Raw genomic sequence first — 15,753 nt, 5'->3', positions numbered from 1 at the left:
AATAGGTGTAATTCACAGTGAGTAGGGGCCATCGGCTCAGCTGAGGGAGGCCGGCCATAAAGCGAACAATTGTAGAAGTGGGCCTTTGGTCAGAAATTGCAGATGGTTGTCCTAATTGATGACTAAAATGTAGTTACTTGTACTGTTATGATTTCATTGTGGGTTGTTTCCCTTTGAGTTCTGATGAGGGAATACAGAGCCTTGTGTATGCTGAGTGTGGTACTGTTGACTGTATCTTTACCCCGCTTGTTTGTTAATTTCCTTATTTTTATTTTATGTACATTGGTGACTGCATGTGTGTCTGTGTGAGGGTGTCAGATTACCTGGATCAGGGGTTGTGAGTTGCCATGTAGGTACTGGGAATGGAACTTGGGTCCTCTGGAAGAGCAGCCAGTACTCTTAACCACTGAGCTGTCTCACCACCACCCCCCACCACCCCCCCGTATTTCTGAAACAAGAATTTGCTAGGTTATTTAGGCTGCCCTTGAATTCACTACATAGCCGAGGCAATACCTGACTTAACAATCTTTGTGCCTCATCCTCTGAAGTATCTGGTAACAGGCTTACCACCATGCTTTCATTATGTGTTTTGAATACTTTAGAGAAAACATTAATATAAAACTCTTGAAAAAAATGGAATAAAACTGAACTTGGAAGAGGGGAGCGAAGCATTTGGGCAGATTTGGAAGCTATGTAAACCCAGCTTTGCCCAGGGATTGTGGGTACTGCATCTGCCCTCGGGCATTTGCCACACACTGTCCCTAGAATTTTAGCAGCCCAAAGTGGGACAGAGCAGGAGGCTTAGACTCTTGAGCAGGTGTTAGAGCCACTCTCCTCTCCCCTCAAACAACCTGCCTATTGAGAGTGGTCCTCCCACCACAGTGGAGGATAGAGTGTTTGATGTCCCACAAGGAAGCCTGTGTCTGGCCTCTGAAAAGGGCAGTTTTTTCTAAGTTTCTAAGTGTAGACACTCAGGGCCATTGGCTTCAGTTTGTGTTACTTACGCTTTCTAGTGTGGCCATCCAGAAGTTCAAAACCTCAAACACACTCATCTGGCTGTATTATCCCTAGAGTACCTGACAGCAGCATTACAGAATTGCTGTAAAGTATTTGTCTTCAATATAGGCTGTTTGGCCTTCCTGAAAAAGTACCTACATGTTCATATGCAAAGTTATTATAAAACATGGGTACTATTAGGAAAAGGTCACCAGTCAGAATAACTACTACAGTGCAGCCAGAAAGTAGTTCTGCCTTGTCACAAGAAAGTTTAGAATATATACATAACAAAGCCAGATTTTTGGATAGAGGATGAGATGTACGAGGATTAAGGGGAGAGAAACAACTGAACATAAAGGAAACAACTAGTCCAGTGAAAACTAGAGGAATTGAAGCTAGAACATGCTGAGAGTGAACAACATGCAGTGTAAGTGAGAGGCAGGAGGAAATGACTGAGCAGTTAGGACCTTCCAGCAACCGAAGAGATGACTCAGTGGTTAGAGCATGGCCTGGTCTTGGCAGAGGACCTGACTTTGGGTCTTAGCACACTTAGAATTGCCTATTGTTTTAGCTCCAGGAGATCCGATGTTCCTTTCTGACTCCCTTGGGTACCTACTAGGTACCTAGCTAGCCACCTGCACATATTGTAATGCATACATAAACAAATATAAGTTTTTAAGGATAAGAGAGGAAATAGACTGGTTGAGAACTTTGAGAATAGCACATCAGAAGGACTTAGAGAAATTAGAAGAGTCTTCCAGAATTGACGAAAACACTGGTGATAAGAACTCCTGTTTTAGAAGTATTGACACTAGTTTAATTGAGTAGCTGAATGCATCTGGAACCAGGACAATAACCAAAGCCCTGATATTAGTTTACCTGCCAGTCTTCATTAAGACTTGGACCCTTGGTGTGTCTGGTCTGGCTCTTTGCCTCTCATATACTGACCAGTCCTTGCTGAAAAGAACTTTAGCACAAACCATTATTTTAGTGATTTTTTTTTCCTCTGTGGAAAATCACTTGAGAGAAAGCTTCAGTAATTCTAAAGCAGCTCTGAGTGTTGTCTCCACAGTGTTTTTATACTCTTCCTTCGCTTGTACGATTGGCAGGGTGGGTGTTTGACAGTCTCCCTTTTATTCCTTGCCTGTCATCTTTTTAAAGGACTTATTGTATTTATTGTGTGTGTTACTTTGTGTGCTGTGATGGACATGGGTGTTATTTGGTGGGCTCTCAGACTTTAAAGATAAACCTGTATTGTTCTGGCTCCTATCAGGGAAGTTTTTGCTGTGACTGCTTCCTCTATAGCTGTTCTTCCCTCTGTCCTCTTGGTCTTTAAAACGCTGTGGTTTTGTTTGTTTTGCCATGTTCTGACTAGATTTTTTTATTTGCTCAGCAGTTAGAGAGCTTCCTTGGATTCAGATCCCCACAGTAGTAGCAGTAGCTTTATACTCTCTGTCCCTTCCTCTCTTTGCCTGTGATTCCATCCATAGTGTATGAGCACCATGGTTGTGGTTTTCTCTTAGCTTAGTATGGATGTCTTCCTATTATCTACTTGCTTTTCACTAATCTTGCTAATGATGCCTGAATCTGCAGCATAGTCCTTGTGTTGAGTCAAACCTTGTTCCTCCATGTACTGTTTAGTTGGTTTGTTGTTGACCATAGTCTCTGGATGGTGGTTCTTCTTCTCTTCTCAATGTCTTTTCTTGTTTTTCTTCATGTCGTCCTATCTCTTGTTTAAGGATCTCATTACTGGTGACAGACACTGTATTAGAGATTGAGTTGTCTAGTTGCTGTGTTCCTTTGCCTCACAGTTAGCAATGTGGCTCTTCTTGCATCCAGAAGCTGAATGTGTCTGTCAGCCTGGGTAAGTCTCATGCTTGCTTTGACCTCATCTTGTCTTGAAATGTTAAGCAACCGCAGGCAGCTGTGCTGAGAAGCCTGCGCCTCTTCAGGAAGCTGGCATACACATCAGTGGGTTTTAGTTTTCTTAGGCCTTTGTGTGAGATAGCTTTGGACTGTGGCATGACTTAAGGAGGACTTCAGCTGGTTTCCAGGTTCTTCAAGGGTCTGCTTTATGTTACAGTAGTGTTACAAGACCACCAAAATTCACATTTGCTTCTCTTGCCCATGCTGAGCATTGACAAGTTGTGTATTGTAATATGTCTGTATACAGTAGTAATGCACAGTGGAAGGAGGAAGGACACATGCACTACTTAGGATGGCCTTGTCCACGGAAAGTCGGGGTTTCAGAGAGCAGCTGGGTTGCTCAGTCATGGAAGTCTCAGCTAGCATCAGGTACCAGGAGCAAAATTGCTGGTTGGAGGAGGCCTTCCTCCTCCACTTACTTTCAGAGAAGAGATGCTGGTACAGTTGCCAAGTAATGTATCTCGAATCATTATGGCCTATGGGATATGATCTAGTTAGTGGTATTTCTGGTTTCTGAAAAAAAAAACATATCATAAAAAGGTTTTGCTCCTTACTGGTTTTGTGGTACCTAAGCAGTATCCTGCTTGGGGTGAGTTGATCCTCCTTGACCTGGCTTACTTTGGGCTTCTGGGTTGGTCCATAGGACATTGATGAAAAACCACTGCCCTTGATGGTCAGATGAGTGATGTTGATAAAACATACCAGTACTTACTGTCTTACTGACTGAAGAAGGCAAGTGGGAAAGAAAGATGTCAGAAGAGAACCTGACCAATTATATCGAGGGAAAGGAGGATCCTATTGAAGACCAAGGGAAGGAGGGTGGAGGTTCTGGGTTCATGCAGAAGAGAACTGAGGCCTTGCAGGAGTTCCTGTGCACTGTTGGAGGCATAACTTCATTGCAGCACATACCTTAGGCTTGTTTAGGAAGGCTTTGAGGAAGTCAGATTGTGAAGCAGGAGTGTCATCAAGAATCTGGCCTTTTACAGCTTGTCACCATCCTGGTGTGGATCATGGGCTGGTTTAGATGATCTGTCTGGCTAAGCAGGTGCCTCCTCCTTCCTTACTACACCTGTGTGCTTCTCCCCAAACTATACACTCAGGTGACTTTGCCTGACAGAGGAACAGTTTTCAGCTATGACCGTGGTTCTCAACCTGTGGGTCTAGACCCCTTTGGGGTTCATGTAAGTTGATTTTTTCCCCCTTATTGGGGTTTTGCTTTTCTATATACATCTATTTGGGACCCTGTGACTGAATGATCCTTTTCACAGGGTTTGCCTAAGACCATCAGAAAACATAATTTGCATTACAATTCATGACAATAGTAAAATTGCGGTTATGAAGTAGCAATGAAAATTATGGTTGGGGGGTCACCACAGCATGAGGAACTAACTATATAAAAGGGTCTAGGCATTAGGAAGGTACCCATACTCTAAGGCTTTATGAATGGCTGCTTTGTCCTGCTAGATCTGCCACATGAAGGGTCCAGCCCTAGGATGAAGGTACCTGCCCCTAAGCATAGCAACTTAATTTTAATCCCCAGGACCCACATCAGGGAAGGACAGAACTGATTTCTGTATGTTCATGGCCCATTGTAGTTCATACACATACACACACAAAATAGTAAAACATGATAGCAACATTGAAAATCTCTAAAATGTCACTTCCAAAATATATCTCAAGAGAAAGAGCTTATAGATCTTAGTAAGTAATAGCTCGGGAATATCAGAGTGGGGAGATAAGCCTCATGGAGGTAAGGAAATGTCCCAGCTATTGAACTGTGTAAGGCAGGTGTATAAAGCTAAAAAGGCTATGTGTAGGTGTCTTTCATTTGGGAACCAGAACACTGCAGCAGGTAGCAAGGAGTGCCACCACCGCTGGGGTCATTTGAGTAGATTGGTTGGGCATTGCTACACCCTTCTTCCTCTTCCACAGTTGACTCAGAGTGTGGAGCACGTGGCCCATGCCACTAGACAGAACTGGTAAGGTTGAACAGGCTCAGACCCTGGGGAGTCTCAGAATTGAATGGCAGGAGTGGAGCCAGCTCCTTGTCAAACTCTGCCTGTTCTGGAACATGTAACCATGACACCCCACTGAGAGGACCGTGGCAGTCGGTCACATAGCACAAAAACTTGGAATTGTCCATGCTAATGAAGTATCTAGATAGGCCATAGCTTCCTTTCTGAGCATTCCTTTCCACAAATGGTTCACTCAGAACCAAACCAGCTTCTGCCCCTGACCTGGGCTCACCCTTCCCCTTCCTGCAGTAGATGCCCTGAGGGGAAGTACAGACCAAAGAGACAGACAGACAGACAGACACATACACACACACACACACACACACACACCCTTCTCAACTCAGCTACCCAGAAGACTGGGAACCACAGCAGTCTTCCCAGATATGCAGTTTCCTATTCTAGAAAACGTGGCCTGAGACTCCCCTTGCCTTCTGTGTTCTTCCTCCCCTGATTGGCTGGCTGGTGCCCGTAGCGAGGTAGACACACAGCCTGACAGAGTGCCTGCCAAACATGTGAGGCCTAACATTGAGTTCTGTTTCATCATGTATACATGCATTGGACTCACAAGGACTGTGTCTGGATGCTAGTGCAGTGCTCTCTGCCCCTAGCATTGTCATTCTGGGAGATTCCCGAGTGGGTTGGTTATGGTACATACCACTGGCCTTTAGTCCCAGTACTTGGAGGTGCAGGCAAGGATCACAGCTTCAAAGTCATTCTCAGTTACATGATGAGACTGAGGACGACCTGGACTGTATGAGCCCCTGTCTTACAAAACAACACAGCAGCAGCATCAACAACAACCATTTGAATACCCTTGGGTTCTCTTTGGGTACCACCTTTGGGCTACCTCAGCATAGTCTTGGTAGGAAAGAGAAGCACAGCTCCTGACAAGCAACAGTGCTAGTGGTCAGGGCTTTGAGATGTTGGGTTCTATGCCCTGAAGGTATGAGAGCTTCCTGCTGACCTGCTGTTGGGTCAAGCAGAGGGGCACAAGGAATCCTGTACTCTGAGGAGGGCTGGGTGGGTACCTGAGCGTCCCTTTCCTGGTGAACACCACAAGGGCAAGGGACAGGATTCTGTTAAATATCTCACTGATACGTGTGTGTTTGTGGCTGTGGGTTAGTCTGACTAAAGACTCATGTATTAAAAGTAACCATGGGTGATGGAGATGTGCTTCAGAGGTTAAAAGTACTTGCTGTTCTTGCAGGGAACCTGGCTTCTGTGTTTAGTACTCAAATAGTAATTTATAACTGTCAGTAAAGCCTGCAACAACCAGTTCTGGCATCATTTTCATTTCATGACCACATACATGCCTGTAACTGCCAGCACTCCATAGGCAGTAGCAGGAGGAGTCTGCCACCCTTTCAGAGAAAGAAAACTGATGATTTTACTTAGATATGGATTCTGATTGTATTCTTCTTTCTGGGTTTCTTTGAGGTTAGTTATAGCCTTTTTAGTAAGACTTGAGTTAAATGATCCTGACAACCTGAGCTCCTAACTGGCCAACTTGAACTGAGGAAGCTGGGAATTAGAAATTCAGAACGTGAAGATGTCTGAAATGAACTTAGAAGTTTGAAACAGTCTAAGAACAGAAATTAATAGCTTTTAAATCAAACAATCTCTCTCTTTGTAACTACCTCCCATCCCCCATCAGCAAAAGTGGGCCCCTAGGGTGGGTCCAAGCCCACATTGAATTCTGGTTCTTTTCAGCTTTGTGCAGTAGAGCCTGGTAAGGATAATGACCTAGTGCAGGATGCTGAACACTCTTTTTACTCACAGGTGGTGTGATTCTGGGGTGAAACTACAGGGTACCTAGGTTTTGAAACTCCATCTTGGATTCTTTTTCCTTTCTCTCCTCTTCCCCTTTAGCCTCTCCCTTCTTTTCCCTCTGCTTAAAATTATGACTTAGCTATTTTGTTTTAACCAGACAGGGTCTTGCTGTGCAGTCCTCACTGGCCTGGAACTCAGTTATCTATCTGCCTTAGCCTTTCACATGCTAGAATTAAAAGACATGCACCACTTACCCAGCATTACTTTTTGGCATGTGTATAGTTATTTTGGCCCTGGGATTGACCCTTGGGCCTCATATGCTAAAGTGCTCTGTGCCTTGACTTGCACTTTATCTAGCTGCTCTGGATAGTGGATTCCCAGTTCTGTTTCTGCCTGATTTTTTTTTCCCCCTAGTTGTGGAGTGTGAGCATTTAATTATAGATCTAAAAGTCTAGGTTATGTTTGTGACTCAACACAATTCCAAGAAAAGATGACTAGAAGTGATTTTGTTTGAGCATGGTGAGTAGGATTCAGAAACAGCAAAGAGGCCTGGTGGTCAGGAGCCTGCATTTTCACTGACAATGCTGCTGTTCTGTGTTTCCCTGCAGCTGGTTTTCCTGTGGGCTATGCAGCAGCGCCTGCCTATTCTCCTAACATGTACCCTGGAGCGAATCCTACCTTCCAGACAGGTATGTACTGCATGACAGATGTCTGTGTATCTGAGGAGGAGGTATGGAAGAAGATTTGTGGTTGGGTGGCTTCTACATTCATAAGTGAACTTGCTGACAAATATCAAACTTTAGGTCTCAGTGCACATAAGCTTTGCTTTACTGAGTTTCTCATCCACCCACCATCCTCCAGGCTGTACAGGTAATTCCTTGTGCCCAATACCTTTCTTATGATAGGATGTCCTAGGCATTTTGTCACTGAGTTCTGCCCAGGGTACCCTGGTTATATTTTTAAAAGCAAACTTTACTTTACATATACAGTATATGAAAACATTTTCAAATTTGAGAACCTGCTGGTTAAAATTGAAAATGAGTTTGTTTGGTTCTGAATTACATAAGGATTATTTACTGAGATTTCCTATTGCATCCTCTGGTGTAAGCTGTCAGCTTCTCTTGGGCTTTTCTTATTCAGACAAGATATTGTGATTCCTTTGAGGATGCCAGCTCATGCTTTGACATAAGAGCTGAGCTTGTCCCCTGGGAGATGGCTGTTGAGGCTACTGGACCAGTGCTTTCCCCACACAGCTCTAGATTTGCAGTTGCTTTGGGTAGAAGAGGAAGCAATAGTGCCCTTGTTGTAAATTCTTTCCTTGTGACTTATAAGTCTGCCCTCTCACCCATCTCTTCTGCACTAGCTTTCTGCCTTCCATAGCTTAGACCCAGAGGAAAACTTGGGCTTGGTCTTTCTGCTTCAGAGTTTTCTGTCCTAGGTTCATGTTTCTGTTCACTACAGTCATATGAGTGTGCACGGCATGGCAGCGGTGTACGCAGAAGTTTAATAGTCTATGGGAGACAAGAGTCTCTGCTTTGATCCCATAGCTCCTTCTCAGACTGGCCTCTTTGTCTGTAGAAAGCTGCTCCCTCTTGTGAATCTTGTCTGCCTCCTTTTCACTCCTTGCTCTCCTGAGCCTGTCACTGAGACCATGTGACACATCTTCAGCTGCTTCCCACAGCGCTACTCAGTAGGGTGCCAACAGTTCTGCTACTCTGTTCCTATTGTAAAGAATTTTACATTCTGTAGCTTCCTTTTAAACAGCGCTCTCATGTATATATAACTAACATACTGCACATATCTATATGTGCATTTGATCATTTCTGCTCTGAAGTGTACATCTTTTACCGTTGGCAGGGAACATACCTGTTTCGACAAATTTGGTTCTGTCCATTTCAACTTTACTGGGCTCCAAAGAATCATAGCTGTGTTTTCTCTTGCTATAGATGAGTTGTGGTTTCTACCTTTTTATGTAAATGGAATCACACAGAAGGTACTGGGTCATTTTTAGACTGCTGTGTTTTACTGGGCGTAATAAGTACTTGGATTCCCCTGCTGCAGTACTTGTTCCTCCTTCCTCCCTTCCGTTGTTAGCTTGTGCCCTTTGTATGGGAAACATCACTTGCTTATCTGTTGGTCAGCCTATGGCATTTGTACCACTTGAGTTTGGAAGTTTGTATTTAACATTCATTTTGCAAATATAGTTTTCTGGATGTTAACATAAATCTGTGGATATGTGCTTCTATTTTGTTGAGTATATACAAAGGGGTGAAGAAGCTGATTTTAGGGCAAGTAAGAATCTGCCAAAAACAGTCTTCCAGAGTGACTGTGCCTCTGTTCCCACTGGGTGTGGTCTTCTGTGTCCTTGGCAACTCTGGTATGAATAGTCTTTCCGTCCTAGCTGTTGTGTTAGTATTCATTTGAACTGTCTTGACAGTAACATTGATAATCTTTTCATGTGTTAATTTATCATTTGGCCGTCTGTTAAAAGAGTTTTGCTTCTGGGCATGGTGGCACAGACCTGTCCTGCCGGGTACTCTGGAGGCTGATACAGGAAAATCATATGTTCAAGGTCTGCCTGGGCTACAAGGTGATTTCAAGGCTAGCCTGCACATCTTAGACTCTGTTTCATATCTTTAGATGAATGAGAAATGGGAATGGAGAGATGGCTTTGTAGTTGAGAGTAGTTGCTACCATTGCAAATTTTAGGCCCTAGCACCTATGTGGGGCAGCTCACAACAACCTATAACTGTAGGTTCAGGGGCTGATGCCAGCCTGCACACATGGGTGCAAGCATATAACAAAGTTAAGATTAAATTCAGTAATGAATAAGAACAAAAGCTTTGGACAGGTTCAGTGATGGAGAAGTTGCCAGCTTGGGCAAGGCCTGGGTTCAGTCCCCACAGCACCCTCCGGAAGGAGATAGATTATGTGCATCATTAGCTCCGTGTCAATCACTGACTCTGTTCTTAAGGCACTTAGTAATTCTTACAGACTTTGTTTGAAGATCTGTTTTTATTTTCTCTTGTGTGAGCATTTGTCTGCCTGTATGTGTATGCACTATGTGCATGTCAAGTCCCTGCAAAGGCCAGAAAAGGAGTGTTGTTTTCCCTGAAAATAGAGCTGTGGGTGATTGTGAGGCTCTTGTGTGCACACTAGAAACTGAACCTGGGTTCTTTCAAGAGCAGCCAGAGCTCGTAACTGTTGAGGTATCTCTCCAACCCATGTTTTGTTTTGTGTTTTAAAAGATTTTTATTTGTGTCTGTGTGTGTGTGTGTGTGTGTGTGTGTGTATTCGTGCATGCTCCTTTTGTTTTCTGTGTACCATGTGCAGATACCCCAGAAGCCAGCGAGAGCATCAGATTCCCTAGAGCTAGAGTTGCAGACAGTTGTGAACTACCTGATAGGGTGCTGGGAACTGAACCCGGACCTTGCACAAGAGCAGTATGTACTTTTAACCTCTGAGCCATCTAAAGTGTGTGTCTCTCCCTACTCAGTGGTGTCTTGAATTCCTGGGCCTCAGCCTCTTGAGTATCTAGAACTAAGACTTAATTACTTTCTTGCTCAGAGCTGAGTTTTAAGGAATTTTTTTTATCAAGTTCATGATTGTAGTTTTTTTCCCCCACCCTCCCACCCCTCATCACCCTGCTTTTCTTTTGATACCTTTCACAGAACAGACATTTTCAAAATGTGATAAGATTATCATTCTGTTCTTTCGTGGATTACATTCTTGCTATCCTGAAAGTCTACCTAAAATCATCACATTTTCTTCTTTTAAGTTTAGCTTGAACATTTGGGGTTAGTTGTGTATAGCTCCAGATTAAACTGCCATGCTTTACCTGGGCTAGAGCTTCCTGCACGTGTACTGTGCACACATATGTACTCATGCTCTTTATTTATACCAGCTTTCTTCCTAGAGTACAAGCTGATATGAAAAGGACTCAAAACTTCCTACTCATTTTTGTAATTTTCCTAAAAGAGCCTCGGGTTTGTTGAGGCCAATGCAGATGTTTTTGCCTAAAGCTGGGGTGTCTGGAACAAATGCAACCCCCTTCTCTCAGGTCTCCTCCTGTCTCATTCACTCTTCAAGACTGCTCTCAGCTGGATCCTTGAGTATAAAAGCTGAGGTAAGCAGTAACAGGAGCCATGGCCCAGGGTGTGGCCTTAGAAGCCTCTGCTAGGCCCCTTGGCTGTGTTGGTGTTGTCTAGAGACTTGGAATAAAGATGTTTCTCCAAAATTGGCTAAGGCAGGAGTAACTTGGAAGGCCTAGGTGTCCTGCTGTGCTGTTGGCACCTGATATAAATCAGAGCTTTGTACTCTTGTGGGTTGTTGAAAAGTTGGCTTCCTGTTCACAGGGCCCAGTAAGGAGGAAAGTTTCTGATAGTTTTGCTGCTTTCTTGATATGAGCTAGTATAGAGGCAGCCGGTCTGCAGGGCTTCTTGGGCACCTTCGAAATACTGTGATCTTTTTTTTTTCTTTTTTTTTTTTTTTTTTTAAGATTTACGTTTATTTTGTATGTGTATGGGTGTTTGCCTGCATGTTTGCCTGTGTACCATTGTAAATTTCGTGCTGTCAGAGGCCAGAAAGCACCAGATCCCCTGGAACTGGAGTTAGAGGTGGCTGTGAGCTGCCATGTGGATGCTGGGGCTGAACCAAGGACAGTGAGTGTGCTCTTAACCCCTAAGCCATCTCTAGCTCCCTTTTCTTAATACAATTGTAAATATGTCACAGGAGTCTTAAGAACCTTGGAGTTTTCAGTGGCTTTGGTGATATATCCTGTCCCATGATCTGGATGGAGATCCATTTATTTTGAACAAATGTGGGCTTTAGACAGATGAATTTGGATTGGGCTTTTCATGTTTGCAATCTCCTTGGGAACTGAGCTCGTGAAGGTTTAACTCTGTTGGTGAGTGGTAACATTCTAGGAACTGTGATTTCGTCCTTGGAACTTTGTCGATATTGTGGAAGGATCATGATCAGACTTTGGGCAGGCCTGGCACTTTGTGCACTCTGGTTCTCCTGGCACTGCCTGTCCCACTGAATGGCTCAGGCACATTGATGATCTGAAAGCCTCAGGGGAAAGTAACTGATTAGTGATCACTGTAGCCCTAGCTACACTGGACCTCACTGTGTAGGCTAGGCTAGACTCAAACTCACAGACATCTTCCTATCTGCCTCTCCAGTGCTAGAATTAAAGGCTGTGCCACCATGTTCTGCCAAAGCTTTTATAAAAGGTGAACTTGTTGCTGATACACTACAACAATAATCACACAGATACAGATGCATCTTAGAGCAAGTAACAGTTTATTAAGCTGGCTGTCACAGTGCTTGTCTGGCCTTGATATTTGTTTGTTAAAGATAGTTAACAATAAATAGAAATTCAACATAGTCTTTTTTTTTTCTTTTTTAAATCCAGAATTGTGTCTCTGAAATGAGATTTCAGGTTTGCTTAAACAGAAAGCTTACTGTATAACCAACTGCTTGAAAGGAAATAGCACTAGAGTGTTGATTGACTGGAATTGCAGGAGTCTTTCTCTCTTAAAGGTATATATGCACAGAATCTAATAGTACCTATACTTGTAGAAAGCTTTTCACAATTAAAGCAGAGGTTTGGGGGTGTGGCTCAGTTGGTAGAGTACTATCCAGCACACACAATCCCTGTACTGCATAAAGCCTGCATGGTGGTTCATTGTGACAATCAAGGCTGCGGTTTGGAAATGTGGGGTAATTTGCTATAGAACAAATGTGAGGTCTTTCTTGTCTACAGGATGCTGTCATGGGAAAGAAGGAAATCTGTCCTTTGCTACCACCGTTTTAGATGCCTGTCTGTCCTGACACCATTAGATGCCTGTTGCTGACTGCTGTCATTTTGTTGTGATGGGAGGCATGTTGTTTTGTTCTTGTTGACCTGTCAAATTCAGTGACAAGGATTTTGTTGCTCTTTTGACCTTTTGTCCTTCCTAGAACCTCTCAGAAGGAGGCTAACTAGCATTCTTGATATCTCTAGGTGTGTGTTTCTGGCCCATGTGCTTTCTTGGTGCTCACTCAGGAGCCCCGCTTCTGCCCTAGCCTGGCTCCTGTGCTGGAGGCCTCTTCTGCCTGGGGCTTTTGCCTTCTGTTCAGTTCTTGCCGCCTTTCTCGGTTTCCACTTTGCCTTTGTGGAGGATTTCCTTCAGTAGCTTCTCAGATTGTGGGTAGTGATGCTGTAGAAAATTTTTCCCTGTAAAAAAGCATTTTCTGCATCTGTATTCGACCTCCCAAATAGTTCTGTGAATGTAGATATGTGGGGGCTAGCAGCCATTGTCCCTAGTGAAAGCATCTCACTGAGAAATGGCCAATACTGTAAAATACTTGGAATGAAGATCTACTTAATGCTACACATTGAATCTGTTTATGAAGCCGAATATATATCTTTGCCTCCTTTAAATTTGTAATAGCTTACCTAACCTTAAAAATTCTTTGTTTTTTAAAAAATGATTTTTTTGTTTGTTTTTGTTTGCAGTGCTGGAGATTGAACCCAGGGTCTTGCACATGTTAGGCAAGTGCTCTGTTTGAGCTGTTTTTGGCCCTTTGTGTTTTGTTTGCTTGCTTGTTTGTTTGTTTGTTTGCCTTTAAGATTTAAACACTGACATGTATGAGTGCTTGCCTGTATATATGTGTGTGCCCAGTGCCTGAGGAGACCAGAAGAGTGTGTCATAGTGGGCTGTCATGTGGGTGCTGGAAACTGAACTCATGTCCTCTATAAGAGTAGCTAGTGCTCTTCTTAACTGCTGAGCATTCTCTCCAGCCTATACTGTGTGGTTGGATTGAGATCTTACTGTGCAGTCTAGGCCTGTCTTGAATTCTCCATCCTCTTGTTTCAGCCTCCTGAGTGCTAAAAGTCTAGGTATAGTGTTAAACCCTTAGAGAGTTTCAGTAGAAACAGTTTCAGGTACATCCCCTAACTTGTAAGTGTGCAGCCACTTCCCCAGTCATTTGGCCTCGATTGCCACTGGTTCAGAGTCGATGTGTCAGCTGTACTGCCATCAGTATTCCTGTGTTGCATGAAGCTACTTTCATGCATTGTGTTGATGACTTTTATAGGTACCTCTGAAAGTGTATGTAACACTATTACCACGCCTAAAGCATCTATTATTAGTGCTCCCATATCTACATATATCATCTGTATCATGAGTGTTTCTTTTCATGTTTTTGTTGCTGGGCAATGATGTGGGCCCTGTTTTTAAGGCCAAGTGAGAACTGACTAGCACCACAGATTCTGAAGGTGGCTTCACCAGGACACCCAGAGTCTGTCTTCAGAGTGCAGCACACTAGATTTTGAGACAGGGTTTCTCCTGGAACTCACCCTGTAGACCAGGCTGGCCTCAAACTCTGAGATCCACCTGCCTCTGCCTCCCAAGTGCTGGGATTAAAGGCATGTACAACCACTGCTTGATCACTTGGACATTTTGATTGTCAATATTTCCTTCATGTGATTTTAGTGATCCCTCAGAGAATTTTGCTCTCCCTTTTGTTTTTTTGGTTTTAAGCAGTGCCTCCATGCTGGCCTTGGATCCATAGTCCTCTTCCTCAGTCTTCATAGCTCAGTGATTGCAGACACATACTTCTATGCCGGTTCTGGCAAGACGACTCAATTGAAATTCCCTGGAAACAATGGGGCAGAAACTAGATTTAAATAATTGAGTGGGCTTAGCATGGCCACCTGTTCAGTAATTGTATTGTCTGCTGTGATTGTCATTGTCATAAGTGAAGGACTGGTTTGGAGGGGTGGCACGATATGCTTAACTTCTCTGTTCCTTTTGTGACAGTCTTGCTCCCACCTTGAGTTGGTTTCTCTCTCCTGCATCCTTGCTGCTGTGAACACTCTACTTCCCTGCTTCCCTGTGTTTCCTATTAAAAGTCAAGGGCCTCTTGTAGAGGGTTGGACTTTTCCTGGTCACCTACAGTAGGACCTGTACAAGGTGATGACCCCTTGTACAGTGGGAGTACCCCCTTGGAAGGCATTTGGGCTGCCCTGGTCCATTTCCCTTGCTGTGCCACTGAAACCTGAATGGATGGATTTTACATGGTTTCTCCCTAACTTAAAGATGGCTTACAGATTTGCTATAGTATAGTTAGCATATCATAAAGTTGAACATATGTAAAAATTTGAGTTTCATAGTACACATACCATAGCTATCATTTTTCTTTTGATCCTTTGTAAAGACCAAGAGATGAGCAGTGGGAGAAAGGGATGGTGTGAGCTGTTTACCCTGTAACAGATGTCCAAGTAGGCAGCCTCCTTCTGAGAGACAGGGCTTGTTGGGCGCATAGTTTTGGAGATTTTCATCCATGGTGACTTAGTCCCATTATTTGGTGTGTGGCCAGGCAGAACATGATAAAGCAAAAGCCTTCACCTTATGAATCCGTCCCACAGTGCGTACCCCAGGAGCCTAAAGAATTTACCACTACACCCCAGGCTCCTTCTTGCACTGCCACACTGCAGGCCAGGCTTTTGGAGGGATCCTTTGGATCTAAGCTGTAATGTCTCCTTATGTATTCTTGTCTTTTAACTGGATTTATTAAATTTTAATGGAAATTGCTTATTTGGCTTTCTTGGCAAAGCACCAGTACTGAAAGTTGATTTATTAAAAATGGTAGATACTGTTGAAGTCATTAATTCTCTCTACTAAAAATACATTAAAACTTTAAAATTTCAAATTAAAATTGCTTGTACTCAGTTCATCCTTTAAAATTGAGGCATGGTTTATACACACTCACATATTTTGTATATTTTTGATGGATTCTCGTAGTTGGGCTTCTGCACTAATCATGGAGCCATCACCCAAAACAATCTTGGGACATTTTCATTATATCAGTAGGGCTTCCCTTTCTTCCCTTTCCTGATTTCTTCCACACATTAAAGACTTTGGGGTTTCAAAATACATATGCTATGTATCTGTTACTTTTGAGGTAGACAGGCCAATTGTTGGATATGTAAATAGATTATTTGTTATGAGCTCTTTGGCTTGCTTCGGAAATCCAATGGATTTGTAACTTGTAATTT

General features: G+C 43.3%; 1 protein-coding gene across 2 annotated transcripts in view; it reads left to right on the top strand.

The window, feature by feature from the left end:
* The window catches only part of FAM168B (family with sequence similarity 168 member B), a 30,379-nt gene that overhangs the window by 6,599 nt on the left and 8,027 nt on the right, over positions 1-15,753 (top strand). Inside the window, exons 3-4 of one of the 2 annotated variants that reach the window (XM_080917334.1) lie at positions 7,316-7,396; positions 13,210-13,245. In XM_080917334.1, the coding sequence (XP_080773460.1) occupies positions 7,316-7,396; positions 13,210-13,245 (117 nt within the window). The remainder of the gene's footprint in view (positions 1-7,315; positions 7,397-13,209; positions 13,246-15,753) is intronic. The other variant, XM_080917333.1, reaches the window with a different exon arrangement.

The sequence above is a fragment of the Micromys minutus genome (genome assembly GCF_963924665.1).
Source record: "Micromys minutus genome assembly, chromosome: 5".
Taxonomy (NCBI): Eukaryota; Metazoa; Chordata; class Mammalia; order Rodentia; family Muridae; genus Micromys; species Micromys minutus.
The sequence above is the reverse complement of the archived record's forward strand: the minus strand, read 5'-3'. Positions and strand labels throughout refer to the sequence as shown.